Source organism: Enhydra lutris, unplaced genomic scaffold (genome assembly GCF_002288905.1).
Source record: "Enhydra lutris kenyoni isolate GAN:26980312 unplaced genomic scaffold, ASM228890v2 scaffoldscaffold51, whole genome shotgun sequence".
Lineage (NCBI taxonomy): Eukaryota > Metazoa > Chordata > Mammalia > Carnivora > Mustelidae > Enhydra > Enhydra lutris.
In genome coordinates, this window is record NW_019154135.1 from 12,038,488 (window position 1) to 12,052,879 (window position 14,392).

Sequence of the window (14,392 nt, forward strand, 5' to 3'; positions counted from 1 at the left end):
TTCTGGAGGCCTCGCAGACAGAGATGGTCACGTCTCCCCCAGTCGTGCCCATGAGAGATGGAGGGCCTCCCTCCTGGGAGCGCCCCAGCCTCAGGGTCCTGGGCAAGGATGGGGCATGCGCCCATGTGCATCTGTCCAGCCCCAGGAACCCGGGCAGCCTCAGGGGCCTGGAGTGCGAGGCCGGGGGTGGGGGCTCCGTGCAGGCCTTGCCCCGACCTGCTGCACTTTGCAGGCCAGCAGCACACGCAGCCCTGAGCGGCCTCCGGGCCCGCCGGTGGATCGACCGCAGCACCAGAGCCGTGTCCGTGCACTTCACTCTCTACAACCCTCCCACTCGGCTCCTGTCCAGCGTGTCCCTGCGCGCCGAGAGGCTGCCCACAGGGGACCTGGCCCTGTCCCCGCTGGTGCAGTCGCTGGCTGTCTTCGGCAGTGGCTCGGCCCTGTGGTCCAGCCCCACGCTTCCCGAGGTGGGTCCTCCCGCCCCTCCCCTGCATGCGGATCCCAGGGCTCCCCTGCGGCCTGCCCCCCCACCTCCACTTGGACCCGCAAGGACGCAGAGCCTGGCACTCAGGACCATCAGCCTCTGTCTGTTCCGACCTGAACTTCGGCCCAGGCCAGCACTGCTCCCCAGGGGGACGGAGCAGCGTCCTGAAAAGTGGCTTTATTAGCCTCAAAGTGTCAACTGGGAGGGTCCAGGGGAGCCAAGCAGGGCTGACCTGCCCCGACCCTCACTGAGCTTCTGCTCACTGCGGGCGTTCTGAGCGAGTGAACGCGGGCAAGCGGGAACGCGCGGCTCGTCGAGGCCGAGAGAAGCGTTAGAGCTTCGGGGAAGTCCTGATGCGGGAGCTCGGCGCGGCCAGGGAGCCCATGATATGTGTTTGACGGATGTGGGAAAAGTCATTCTCCGGAGCCGGCTGAGGACGGGCGGGGAGGACCCTGCCGGGTGGCGCTCACGGTCTGCCTGTGCACTAGGCCCGCGGTGAGCTCACCCGCGTCCCTCACGCCTGGCCCGGGAACGGGCGGGTGGCTCTGCGGGAGCAGGTGCCCGGGCGGGGGGTCGGGGGGGCAGGCTTCGCGCCCGCGCCCTGCAGAGCCGGAGACGGGTTCGTGCTGCGTCTCTGCAGGAGGGTCTGGGCAGGGAGGCAGCCGGGAGTGCGGGGCTCGGGAAAGCACGGGCACTCTGGGTCCTTCTGGGTGCTCTGCGGTCGTTCCCTCCACCAGCTGGCCTTCCTGCTGCTCAGCCTGACTCACGTCTGCTTGCAAGTCCGCAGCCTGGCCAAGGACGGCGTCCGCAGATACTGGCGCAAACCAGGGAACTGGCTGGAGGTAGCCACTGCCGTCCTCTGCCGTGAGGAAAACGGGGACAGCCACATCCCCACCTGGACACGATCCTGCTTATGCCCCGGCTGACCCCAGCCGTCTTGCTGTCTCCCCTGCGGTCGTGTTCGTGGCCGACAGCGCGAGATCAGTGCCCCTCGCTGCTTGCGTCCTGATGTTGCGCCCTGAGCCGTGGGGGCCACCGTGGCCCTCCCCAGTGCCCTGAGGCTCCTTGCCCCCCCTGCTGCAGCTTGCCGTCCTGGGAGCCAACCTCGCCTGCCACACAGCCTCCAGCCACCTGGCCACGCTCACTGGGGACGTGACGGACCACTTCCGCGGAGGACATTTCCAAGGATTTACGGACCTCAGCCTCGCGGCCTCATGGAATCAGGTACGGCAGAGTGTCCTGGTGGTCCACGCCCTGCGACACTGTCCAAAGGAAGAGGTCATACACGTTCTAGAAGGTTCCAGACAAGGGATTTATTCCATACTGAGAAAATGCTCTGAGCTCGAGGATGAAGGAGAGCGGCACAGGGAAGGGCTGAATCCGTGTTGCAGGTGGGGGGGAGGGGGGAGGGGCGTGGTCTGTGGGCAGCGTGACTCAGAACACGGAGGTGCTCAGCGACTCCCCGGGACCCTGAGTGGGGGAGGGAACAGGTGTGGAGGAGGCGTCAAGGAGGCACAGCCGGACTCAGACACGTCAGGTCTGTCCTCTCTCTTCCGTCTGCGGCCGTCCCAGCGGCAGATGGTGTGAGCCGGTCCTGCCATGGGGACAGGTGCAGCTTGAAGCGGGGACTGACCCCCACCGGGATGGGGTCCACCAGAGGAGCCGACCCAGCCCAGTGCACCCGCTCCCGGCATTCATGTCTCCGTTAAATGTCACCCCATCCTCATGGCACTAACCAGCCTCCACTAGGACCTGCGTTGTGATGACTTGGCTCATTGTCTGTCCGTCCTCAAGGCTGGAGGCTCTGGGAGGGAGGAAGGTGGGACGCTCTGCTTCACTCCCGTCGGTGGCCGCTCCCTGGGACGGATGGCGGGCTCGGGGTCTGCCTTTCTCTGCGCCCCAGTGTCCCTCGGCCTCTTTCTTCCAGCAGGATTCCGGCTTGGCCCTGCCTGGCTTTCCCTTGCTGGGCTCAGGGAACGGCAGGCTGCTGGCCGGCACACCCCGTCTCTGGGCACACTTAGCAGGTCACAGAGGGCTGGGCCTGGCCTCAGGAAGGGGCGGTACACATTCTGTCCGTGATCTTCTCGCCGATGTGGGCGGGGCAGTCCTGTCCAGGGGTCATTGTGGGGCGACAGTGAGTGTGGTCTGGTGTGCCTGCGTCTGCGTGCCCTCCGGAGCTGGCGGGACATGCCGACCTGCCCTGTCCTTCCATCTCAGAGGGTGACCTGGCTCCAGGGGACCGTTTTGTTCCTCTTGATGCTGAAGCTCGCCTTCCTCGTTGGCATTCAGAGCTCGACGGCCTGCTGCTCCCTCCTGCTGCGTCGCTCGCGGGCTGGCGTCTGCACGGCAGGGGTAAGAGGGCTCCCCGGGGCCAGTTCTCTCCCTGACGAGCCAGCACAGTCCGTGTTCTCTCCGGGGAGACACAACCTAGAGGCCTGGCCGTCCAGCACCCTGGAGTGGTTTTAATCATGGGTGCTGGTGGTTCTAGGGTGAGGTGAGCTCCTGAGCACGGGAGCCCAGACTCACTCCACGGTGCTCTGCCGGACCCCCGCTCCGAGCACTTGTTCTTACCACTCGTGCTGTGGTTATCACCACCCATGGAGCGGGTTCTGCGTGCCAGGAATGGGGCCTGGGCTCTCTAGTAATTCCCGCCCCGAATTATTACAGCTAAGCATGGCGGTTGGGGTAGGGGGAGTTCTTCCTCGGAGGGAGGAGCAGGGTGCTAATGCCAGCGAGGGCCCCCACCTCCCTTGCCCCTAAGGCTGGCCCTGCACCCAAATGCCCCCCATGAGTACCTGACACCCACTTGAGTGCAGTTTACCCCCACGTGGAATCGGCCTCTGTGGGCCCGGAAGACAGCGCACGTGTAGGGTTCTCAGGAAGCCTGGCTCCCACCCCGGGCCCCGGGTCTCAGTCCAGGGCAGGCCCCGTCTGGCAGGCTGTTGATGCCCAGAATCAGGAGGCCCAGAGCCCCGCATGGGATGCTGGCCAGATTCTGGGGTGCGGGTGATTCTGACCTGGCCCCCGGGGGGAGAGCTTGCCCCAGCCCGTCAGCCCCTGGTGGGCCCCCACAGCCGGACTGTCATCAGGCCTGATGAGGTTCTGGCTGTCAGGGTCCCAGGCTCAGGCGGCTCACGGGGAACCAGGCACAGGTCCCCCAGCCCTGCTGGCCTTATGCTCAGGGGGACAGACTGTGCAAACCAGGACCCAGGAGTCGGAGACCTGGCTTCAAGCCTGGCCACACCTCCCCCAAACCCACTGTCCCGACTGTGGGACCAGTGCCCGAGCTCCAGCTCCAGAAGCTCCTGGCATGTGTGTGCCTGGGGGGCACGGCGTGCTGAGAGAGTACATGTATGTGGAACTTGTGTATTAAACTGGTCATTATTCTACCACGTAGCGATGGGAAGAATGCTTTTTTGTGAAGGAAAAAGCACAGAATATCATGAATAAATCGTGTCCAAATTAGGTAGTGGGATCCGAGCCATTCAGAAACCACGGGCGGGTGAGGACAGGTGTTCCGGGAAACCGCACTGGCTCGGTCTAGATGGTGGACCACTGTAGGGTGCGATCCCACGTAGGGAGTGAATAATAGTGGAGTGAGAGCCCGAGAGTTTGTAGGGAGGCTGTGGGTGCAGGGCTGGGGCTAAGCGAGGGAAATGGGGGCCAGTGGGGGCCTGGAACGGATGCAGCCCAGGGTTCCCTGTGACAGTCAGTGCACACACTGCAGCCCGTGTGGGCCTGTGACAACGGGCTGCTGGCCTTTGGTGCAGGTGAGTTAGATACACACACACACACTCACTCACTGGGCCCAGGGGACAACCCCAGGCTCCCAGGCCAAATTCCCAGCCTGTTACAACAACCAGACCACAAAACTTCATCTGAACTAAACTTAACAGCCTTTACTTCTGAAGTGGCTTATTTTATTGAGCCCTTGCTGGGTGCTGGGGACACGAAGGACAGGGAGGAAGCAGCAGAGATGCCCCCCCTCTGCCGCCCCGCCCCGCCAACTTGAGATGGGCAAGGGAGTCGGAGGGGGGGGTGGCTGGGAGAGGGTCGTTGTTGCCGGGAGAGAGTGGGGGAGGGATAGTGAAAGGGGGAGGGAGGGGGAGAGAGGGAAGGGGAGGGGAGCAGGGCCCCAGAGGGTGTGCACGAGACAGATCCAGGCCACGAGGGATGACATGGTCAACACTGCAAAAACTGCTTCTCCAAGCTTGTTGTTGCTTTAAAGCATTAAAAAGTCCGCACACCAGTCTGGGCTCCGAGGCCCCAGAGCCCAGAGTCATGGGTCTTTCTCCCTGCAGCTGGTGGGTGTCCTGATGCTGGCCGCCCGCTGCCACCTGTGCACGGTACCGCCCTGCACCTTCGCAGACTTCTCCCGAGACCTGCTGTTCCGTCTTCCAGGAAGAAGCCAGACACACACATCCCGTGGCCCTTCCGAGTCTGACCTGTGGGCCCTGGCTGGGTGCCGCGGGGCCCTTTTCATAGCAGTGAGCACTGTGTGGTGGGGAATGGTACGTGCATGCATCCCAGAAGTCGCGGTGTGCCGGGACCCACCTGGCGTGGGGTGAAGTTCTCCGTGGTCCGTTTGCACGTTTCTGCACGGCCTTGGCTCCCTGAGGCCCACCTGTCCTGCGCTGGGTGAGGCTGCTCACTGCGGCAACGAGGACAGGTCCAGCAAGACCGGCATCGCGGGCTGCGGGCTGCCTCTTCGAGGGAGCCCCTGGTCCTCCAGGCACTGAGTCACTCCCTGTCTCTTTCCCAGCCTCCTCTCATGGTTGCTGCTAACTCTTCCCTTGTTATTTCAAACTTCCTGTTTCATAAAGGTTTCCCTCCATCAGTCAGCCTTCACTGGATAGGTGTTCTGGCCTCGGCGGGCTGAGTTGGGAATGGGGCTCTCTGTTTACTACCCTCCTACTGATCTGCCACCTGCAAATGTAGTCATATCACACACACACACACCCCAGCGTAAACTCGAGCCTTGACAATACTCAAACCTGAGCTCTTTGTTTTTTTTTTTTTTTGCAGTGTTCCTTGCTCCCTGCTCACTGCTCATCCATCCGTCTAGTCTCCCATCTTCCCACCCATCCATCCGTCCACCCATCTCTCCATCCCTCGCTCCCACCCTCTCTCCTTCCCTCTGCTTTTCCTCCATCCACCCATCTAGTCTTCCATCCACCCATCCACCCACCATCCATCCACCTGTCCCATCCACTCGTCCGTCCGTCCGTCCATCCATCCATCCACTAGTTTTTTTCATTCATGCACTCATTCAGCAAATGCTTAAAGAATACCTATTCTATTCAGGCAATGGTGGAACAAACATAAGGGGACACGATCCACAGTCCATAAAGGAAGACCCGTGTATAAACAAAGAATTATAGCAAATTTTGTATTTTCGATACTTTTCCTTCATTGGATATGTGGTTTGCAAGTGTTTCTCCCATTCTGTGGCTTTTCCTTGTTGTTCCTCTAACTGTGTTTCTTGCAGAAGTTGTTAACATTTGCAGAGGCCAGTTTCTTGATTTCTTCTTGTGTAGATTCCGCTGGTGTCCTATCAGCAAATGGCAACCCCACACTCCCATGCATTTTCTCCTACGTTTCTTCTAGAAGCTTTATGGTTTTCTGTTTTAGATGTAGGTCAGTGGTCCATTCTGAGTCCACGTTAGTGTAAGATACATGGCTCAGAGCAGAGTGAGTGTTCTCGGCCGTTTGGGATGTCCAGTTCTTCTTGACACCGTCTTTGAAGAGCACGTCAGGGGGCACCTGGCTGGTGCTGCTGGTTGAACATCCGGTTCTTGGGTTCAGCTCGGGTCGTGATCTTGGGATCCTGAGATCGAGCCCCTTGTCGGCTCAGAGCTCAGCACAGAGTCTGCTTGCAATTCTCTGCCTCTTTCTGCCCCTCCGGCTCATGATCTTTCTCTCTCTCTGTCTATCAAATAGATAAATAAATCTTTTTTAAAAGCATGTTGAATTGCCCGTGTATCTTCATCACAAACCAGTCTGTGGCTTCCGCGAGTCTGCTTCTGGCTCATCTGTTCTGGTCCACCGACCGGTTCCATCATAGCCCCATTCTGTCGTGATGGCTAGAGCTGCTCAGTGAGTCTTCACGTAGCACAGGCCAGTCTTCCAGATTCGCCCTTTTCCAGTTGGGCCTGCTCTAGTTCTTCTGCGTTTCCACATAAGTTACAGAATCAGCTTGTCGGCATCTGTGAAACAGCATTTTGGGGTTTTGCTCGAGCTTGCTGCGAATGTGTAAATCAGATTTGGGGAGAACAGACATCTTCCCAATAAGATCACCCCAAGAATGCTGTCAGTCTCCATGTATTTTGGTCTTTTTTGATGTCTCTCTTCAGTGTTCTGTAGTTTTTAGCAAATTACATGCTATTTTATTTTATTTTTATTTATGTGTATGTATTCATGTATCTGAGGCATCTCCTCAAAGGGAGTGGCATCTGTGGGTGGGAGGAGTATCACAGGAGCAAGGGTGGTGGTGCGGCCCATGCTGGGGCCCAGGGCCAGGCAGGTGTGGCTTTGGAAACGATGCTTGGAGCCAGGCATGGTGGGCCCTGGACGTCTCGCTAAGATGATGAAGTGCTTGGACCTTATCGCCAGGAACCGGAAGGCAGTGGCCCTGGGGGCCCTGCACACAGGGGTCGGGACACATCACTGCTGGCTCCTGGGGCTCGTGTAGCTGGTAGAGCAGAGAAGCCTCAGACCCACGTATGCGGTCTGAACGGACGGTGTCCTGTCCTCAGACCTAGACATCCCTGCGGGGTTCTGACACGTGGGCAGGGGCTCAAGGGATTTAGGGCTGATCTGGGAAAGAGATATGACCATGAGAGACGGGAAGACACACAAGCTGTATGTGGCCACGTCCTGACAGGTGTCACAGCCCAAGCCCATCCAGATGCTGTGTCTTGGGGCCACCGTCAAGAAAGGGAGAAGGGGGGACGCCAGGGTGGCTCAGTGGGTTAAATCCTCTGCCTTCGGCTCAGGTCGTGATCCCAGGGTCCTGGGACTCAGCCCCACATCGGGCTCTCTGCTCAGCGGGGAGCCTGCTTCTCCCTCTCCACCTGCCTCTCGGTCTGCTTGTGATCTGTCTGTCAAATAAATAAATAAAATCTTAAAAAAAAAAAAAAAAAAAAGGAAGGGGAGAAGGGCAGGGGTGGGAGGGTCTTTTAGTGTAGACGTCGCCCAGCAGCAAGCCGGAAGTCTGAGTCAGACCTCCCAAGGGCAGCAGCGTGTCGGAGTCCGGGAACTGGGTAACAGCCGTCTGTGCGATTCTGCAGCGCATGCAAAGCAGGCTCTAAACGGCCCAAACTTGGCTTGTTTGGACTATTTTTATAACAGTCAAATGCATGCAACTTTGAGTTCGGTGCCCACAGGCTTTGTGAGCCTGAGAACAGGTCTCAGCCTGCAGTAAAGAAGGAAACAGCTGGTGCCCGTCCACAGGGAGCATGTGAGCTCGTCTTCCTGTCTCCTGGGCACAGGCGCCGCTCACGGTGGGGCCCCCAGATCCCGGCGGTGCCGCGGAGCACCCCAAAACCAAGTCTGCTTGTGGAAACGCACACCATGTTGACAATCTTCGTCCTCACCTGTTAGAGACTGAAAACACCCTTGATGTATATGCCCGTTTATACATCCACGTTCATTGTTGGGTTCATCTCGTTAGGGTCCAGTTCTGTGCACAAGAGCTATTTCCTGGTGTTTTTGTTTTTTTGCTAAGCAGTTACTGTCTTACTAAAAGGTCCTAAAACAGTGTCATCAGATAGAATCTCCATTTTACAGTCTATCACATTAACAAAGCCATGTTTTAAAAAAAAAAACAAAAAAAACAAAAAAAAAAAACAACAAAGCCATGTTTTGCCTGATAACATGAAATCAGTCTGTCTTTTCTTTCTTCTCCCCAGCTCAGAGGGTCCCTCGCGACTCTTGCTCGAAAAAGGAAATCTTTGCAAAGCCAGTCGCTCGTGAGCCTGGCCGACCTGACTGCCTACGTGTGGGGGGCGGTCCTGGCCCAGTTGGGATTGCAGAAGCCACCGCAGGAAGAGGCTGATGTGGCCGTGAGGCGTGTAAGCTGCGGGTGTTGGACCGGCGAGCGCGATCTTTCCTTGTAGAACCTCACTTCTGGCCGTTAAAGCACGTGGGATTCTATGCGTCCTCTCATCACAGAGCCGTGGCATTTCCCGTGGAAATTCTAGCACTTAGCTGGTGACCAAGCACGTTCTCTTCCCTTAACTCGTGATATCCTTGGATGACCGAGTTTATGATTCCGCCCCCCACAACACACACACAGCCCCTCTGTCCCTACAGAGCGACTCTTTGCTTTGGGTCTCGACCACCAGGGCCAAACTTCTCCGCAAACACGGGGACGTAAGTAGAGCGTTTGGGCCTGGTCCCCGACGTGATGGCCAGCAAAGCAGGTATTAGCACACTGAATGCCTCACCAGCCTTCGTGACCGGCACTGCAGCGTCCTGCGCTACAGTCCCAAAGCCAGCCATGGGTGATGGCGATCTTGGGCTTTGAGAAGGCTTCACTCTTTGTCATGCGCCTTTAAATCCGTGCTCATGCATGTGAACCAGGGCGTCGGGGATGCGTGTGCACACCTGTCCGTGACTGGGGTGTCGGGGACACATGTGCACACTTGTCTGTGACCCGGGGTGTCGGGGACGTGCGTGCACATGTGTCCCTGACCCAGGGCATCAGGGACGTGTGTGTACATGTGTCCGTGACCTGGGGGGGTCAGGGGACTGAGATCAAGAATTCGGGCCCAGCACCAGGTCTCTGGCTCCAGGGAGCGCCCTTACAAAGTACAACAGCATTTAAAGTCAGGACCATGAAAATGCTTCAGAAATTGAGGGGAAAATCGTTTCTTGAGGGCATTCACTAATCTGATTTCCTTGGCTCCAGAATCACTACCTGGATGAGGTCTCCGATCTGCTGGACGAGCTCCTGTGGAAGATTCACAGTTTGTCCGACAGCCCCCAGCGTCCTCTTCCACGGCAGGGGTCCGGGCATACAGGAGGGGCCGGGCCAGGAGGCCATCCCTCGGGGGGCATCTCTGCCTAATGAGCCACTGGGGTAAGCAAATGAGAAATTATTTTTATCACTCTTCTTTAGAGCAGAAATGTTTTTTACGTTGTAAGGGAGGCCTGAACTGGGGGCTGTTTCAGATCATGAGGTCCTTTTGCATAAGTGTCCCCTCCAGGTGGGTGGCTGGTGGGAAGGGCGCTCTGCTCAGAGCGGAAGGACTGACTGCTTCCTCCGGCCAGTGTCGCCCGTGACCGCCAGCTTGCGGGGGCGGCCGGGCTGGCTCTCTGCTCCCTCCCTCTGATTACAGCTGGGAGCAACGAAGGTAGGGAGAACCAGAAATGGGAATTCCATCCTCCCAGACACCAGGAAATATCTGTGCTCCAGGACGGGACCAAGAATCCCCCAAATGGTGCCCACCGCAGAGAGAATTAGGCCAAAGGGGGAGAGGACTCTGCCCCTTCCCAGAGCCCAGAGTTCTCCCTTCTCAACAGCACGCATGGCGGGGGCTAGCAAAGGCCCCTGGTGTGGAAGAAAAGATAATAGAACAGCCCAGAGCGAAAGGAATCCCCTGGAACACGAGTGTTGGGGACACGGGGCTGTGGGAAAGCCATCTGCTGCAGAGGCTGTTGAAGTGGAACCAGCAGAGGGGCTGTTGATGGCCCAGAGGCTGGAGCCGGGAGAGGCACGTGCTGCGGGCGGGACACGGTGAACGGTCAGGTGAGTGTCGGGCTCCCGTGTGACGTGATCTCAGGGGCTCCCTGAGACCCAGACAGACACCATGCTGCCCGGACTGGCCGCCGTCACGCAGCCCAGCGGCACGGGCGTGCTCCCTGGCCCGGTGAGATGGACCCCTGCGAGCAGAGGTGCACACGCATGACAATCACAGATCACGACGGGATGATGCGACCCCAGAGAGCCGTCGGTGAACATGACTGGAAGGGGCGCCTGGTGGCTCCGAGGGCGCAGCGTCTGTCTTTGGCTCAGGTCATCATCTCCAGGTCCTGGGATCCAGCCCCATGTCGGGCTCCCGGCTCAGTGGCGAGTCTGCTCCTCCCTCTGCCCCTCCCCTGCTTGTGTGCTCTCTCTCCATATCTCTCTCAAATGAATAAATTAAATCTTAAAAAAAAAAATAAGATGACTGGAAGGGATGGACACGGAGACGAGCCCCGCAGAGCATTGTCACACGCAGGTGAGACGGCAGGCGAGCTGCTCTCCGCACGCGAGACTCAATGCACGGGAAAGAGCGCGGGGCCGAGACGGCAGCACTGAACACTGGCATAAAACACAAAGGAGAACGGAGAGAGTCGAGGAAAGAAAAGGACCAGATGACAAAAACACAAGCTGAGCAAAAGAAAAAGGTAACAGATTCACAGAAAAGACAGCGAAGGACACGGATGGCAAGTTTGAGGACATTTTGCAAAATGAGATTAAAAATAAACAATTAAAATTGATTTTAGGGAAAATCATACACACAAAAGTCAGAGAAGAATATGCGTAAGGCGAAGAAAGGACAGGTGTCACCTCCCAGCACCCTCCTCCACCCTCTGGGGAAGAAAGTCGGAAGACACAAAAAAATATTTAAAGATATAATTTAGGGACACCCGGGTGGCTTAGTCGGTAAGCGTCTGCCTTCGGCTCAGGTCATGATCTCGGAGGCCCTGGACCGAGTCCTGCAGAGGCTCCCTGCTCAGCGGGGCGTCTGCTTCTCGCTCTGATCCTTCCCTCTCTCATCCTTTCTCTCTCTCTCTCTCAAATAAATAAAATCTTATAACAATGTCATCTTGCTGGGGCACCTGGGTGGCTCAGTCGATTGAACATCAGACCCTCTGCTTCAGCTCAGGTCATGATTTCAGGGTCGTGAGACTGTGCCCCACGTCGGGCTCCCTGCTGAGTGTGGAGTCTGCTTGGGATTCTCTCTCTCTCTCTCTCTCTGCTCCTCCTGCCCTGGTCATGCTCTCTCCTCTCTCTCTAAAAAACAAAACAAACAAAAACAATGGCAAACAGAATCCAGCATCGGATTAAAACAATAATATGTCATGATCATCTTTGAGTTTTATTTATTTATTTTTTTTACAGATTTTTATTTATTTGACAGACAGATCACAAGTAGGCAGAGAGGCAGGCAGAGAGAGAGGAGGAGGAGGAGGCAGGCTCCCTGCTGAGCAGAGAGCCCGATGTGGGGCTTGATCCCAGGACCCTGAGATCACGACCCGAGCCGAAGGCAGAGGCTTTAACCACTGAGCCACCCAGGCGCCCCCATCTTTGAGTTTTAAACCAAAGACATGTTTTAATATCAGGAAACAGATCGGTGACCCCCTCCCCAAGAGATGGCAGAGACTCTCATCTGATTTTCCGTGACTGCATTTGATGAAATTTGACATTCATTTCTAATTTTTAAAACACACTCTTCATTGAAATAATTCAAAAATCAGACTGTGTGGCAAGTCAGTGCTACATGCCGGTGGTGCCATGGCCAAGACCTTCCCACGGAGTCAAGGACGAGGGAAGACGGTCAGTTCCAAAGTCTGACGGGAGCACTTTCTCGGGGTTTACTGGTCTCGTTCCCGGAGGCGCTGCCCGCGCTTGCGTAACTAACAGCACACAGCCTCACTCACGGCGGGGTCGCTGGGCTCGCCAGGATCCGAGCGCACAGGGCAGCCTACGGTGGGCCCCGGGATGCGCCCCAGCCTGTGCCGTTCAGACCAGTCCTGAGGCTCGAGGACAATCGCACTCCACGCCCTTGGAGGCGCGGGGGTGCCCGTGGATCTCAGTTCCTGCACCGGGACCCGCGGGCCCCTCACGAGAGGGGACCAGGAATGTGCCTGGACTTAGAGCAGACCCGGCGGGCTGGACTCCCCAGGACAGACCCTCTTCTGTACGATGTAATCCAAGCAAACAACCCACTTGAATTTCCTAACTTCAGGGCAGCTGTTTTCCACCTCAGCCATTAATAATTAAGATTGTATCTGCGTGAACTGGGAGGGTTGGCTGCCTGGAGCTATGCGAGCCGCCCGCTCGGCACACGGTCCTTTGTCTTTTCCAAGTGACTCAGCGCAGCGCCGGGGGCTGCCCGCCTCCGCTCTGGTCCTTGCCCGCTTGGCAGCCGCAGGTGCCTCGGGCCGCTCTCAGCTCGGCCGCGTCCATCCACCGGCGCAGAGCTGCGCCAGAGGCCTTGCCCCGAATCCGGCCTGATGCCCGGGACCCACTGCTCTGCGGGAGCGGCCAGGCCACTGAGACGGTCGCAGCTTCGAGAATCAAGAGCGGTTTTTCCAGCCGATTTGCCGCGCGATTCCCTTTTATGGGTAGGGCTGAGTCAGGCAGGAGCCTCCTGACCACGGGTTACGTCGGCTGAGCGGCTTGGTCCTTCTCTACAAGGAAGTGCCGTTCCTTCGCACCCACCTGCCGGCGGAAGCTGGGCGTTTGGCACAGCCGTGGAGGAGCCGAGGCTCACTTTGCACCTTTGTGGGTGTGCGGGGGATGGGGCTGCTGCCCCTGCACCATGGCCTCTGCCTTCAGAGAGGTCCGCGTGTGAGCCCCATGAGTCAGGGACCGTCGGGACACAGGGGGCCATCAGACTGTGGATTTTCGTCCCACTGCTTCCCTTAAGTTTGCCAGTTTGTGGGCGACTTTAAAAGATGTTTAGAAGGCTTGACTTTCCTTAACGTGCACAGCCTACGAAGGTCACAGGAACCTGTCCAGGAAATTTGCTGAGCTCCCCCCTCGTATCCAGGACTTTTTGTGGCCCTAGTCGGGTTCCACAAACCCAGCTTTCTGGACTCATGAACACACGAAACCGGAATCCTTGAAAAGAAAACAGGTTATGAAGGGTTTAAGGAATTACCCGCTCGGCCTGTGCACACAGAAGTAAGGGCGCCCCAGAGAGGCAGGAGGGACGTGCTCAAGCAGCTGCTGAGCAGTGGGTGGGCCCCGGGCAGTGACTAGCGTCCTGACCCTCAGTGTCCGCCCCGTGAAGCAGGTTCTCCCAGTGCCAGGCTTCCTGCGTCATCGTTCAACCTGGGTGCGTGTTCACTCACCAAGTACGGCGGCGGCACAGTTCCAGCAGCTGGAAGTGGGGGCCTGGTGATGTCTGTGTCCCCCAAGAAGACACAGTATTCCTGGAACTTGGAAAATATTAGTCTCCGAATTGGGGGCAAAGTTCTGAGCGACTCCGGTGCCCACTTGGATCAGCAGCAGGACGTGCCTCTTCATGAGAGGCTGCAAGTGGCCGTTCATGGTGCAGACCCTGGGGTACAGTGAGGTCTCGGGGTACGCGGCTGGCTCAGTCAGGGGAGCACACGGCTCTTGGTCTTGGGGTCGTGAGTTCAAGCCCCACACTAGGTGTAGAGATGATTTAAAGATAAAATCTTTTAAAAAGACAATAAAAAATAAATTGAGGGACACCCGGGTGACTCCAGTCAGTGAAGCATCTGCCTTTGGCTCTGGTCATGTTCCCAGGGTCCCGGGATCGAGCCCCGTGATGGGTTCCCTGCTCAGCAGGAAGTCTGCTTCTCTATCTGCCTCTGCCCCTCCTCCTTCTTGTGCTCTCTCTCTCTCTCCAATAAATAATAAAATCTTTAATAAGTAAATATTCTTCTTTAGGATTTTGATGGAGAACATAGGCAGTAACTTCTTCGACATCGACCACAACAACTTCTTTCAAGACACGTCTTCAAAGGCAAAGGAAACAAAAGTGAAAATGAACTTGACTTCATCAAGATCAAAAGCTTCCGCACAGCAAAGGAAACAGTCAACAAAACAAAGAGGCAACCCACGGGATGCGAGAAGATATTCACAAATGACACTACAGACAAAGGGCTGATATCCAAGATCTATAAAGAACTCCTCAAACTCAACACTCAAAAAACAGATAGTCA

At 57.2% G+C, this 14,392-nt stretch overlaps 1 protein-coding gene across 1 annotated transcript in view; it reads left to right on the plus strand.

Annotated features, from left to right (window-relative positions):
* LOC111157013 (polycystic kidney disease protein 1-like 1) overlaps window positions 1-14,131 on the plus strand; it is a 60,080-nt gene extending 45,949 nt beyond the window's left edge. Inside the window, exons 32-39 of the mRNA XM_022518215.1 lie at window positions 233-467; window positions 1,222-1,326; window positions 1,568-1,708; window positions 2,702-2,836; window positions 4,786-4,995; window positions 8,395-8,556; window positions 9,396-9,566; window positions 14,118-14,131. Of these exons, the coding sequence (XP_022373923.1) occupies window positions 233-467; window positions 1,222-1,326; window positions 1,568-1,708; window positions 2,702-2,836; window positions 4,786-4,995; window positions 8,395-8,556; window positions 9,396-9,554 (1,147 nt within the window). The 3' untranslated portion in view covers window positions 9,555-9,566; window positions 14,118-14,131. The remainder of the gene's footprint in view (window positions 1-232; window positions 468-1,221; window positions 1,327-1,567; window positions 1,709-2,701; window positions 2,837-4,785; window positions 4,996-8,394; window positions 8,557-9,395; window positions 9,567-14,117) is intronic.
* Window positions 14,132-14,392: the final 261 nt, after the last annotated feature.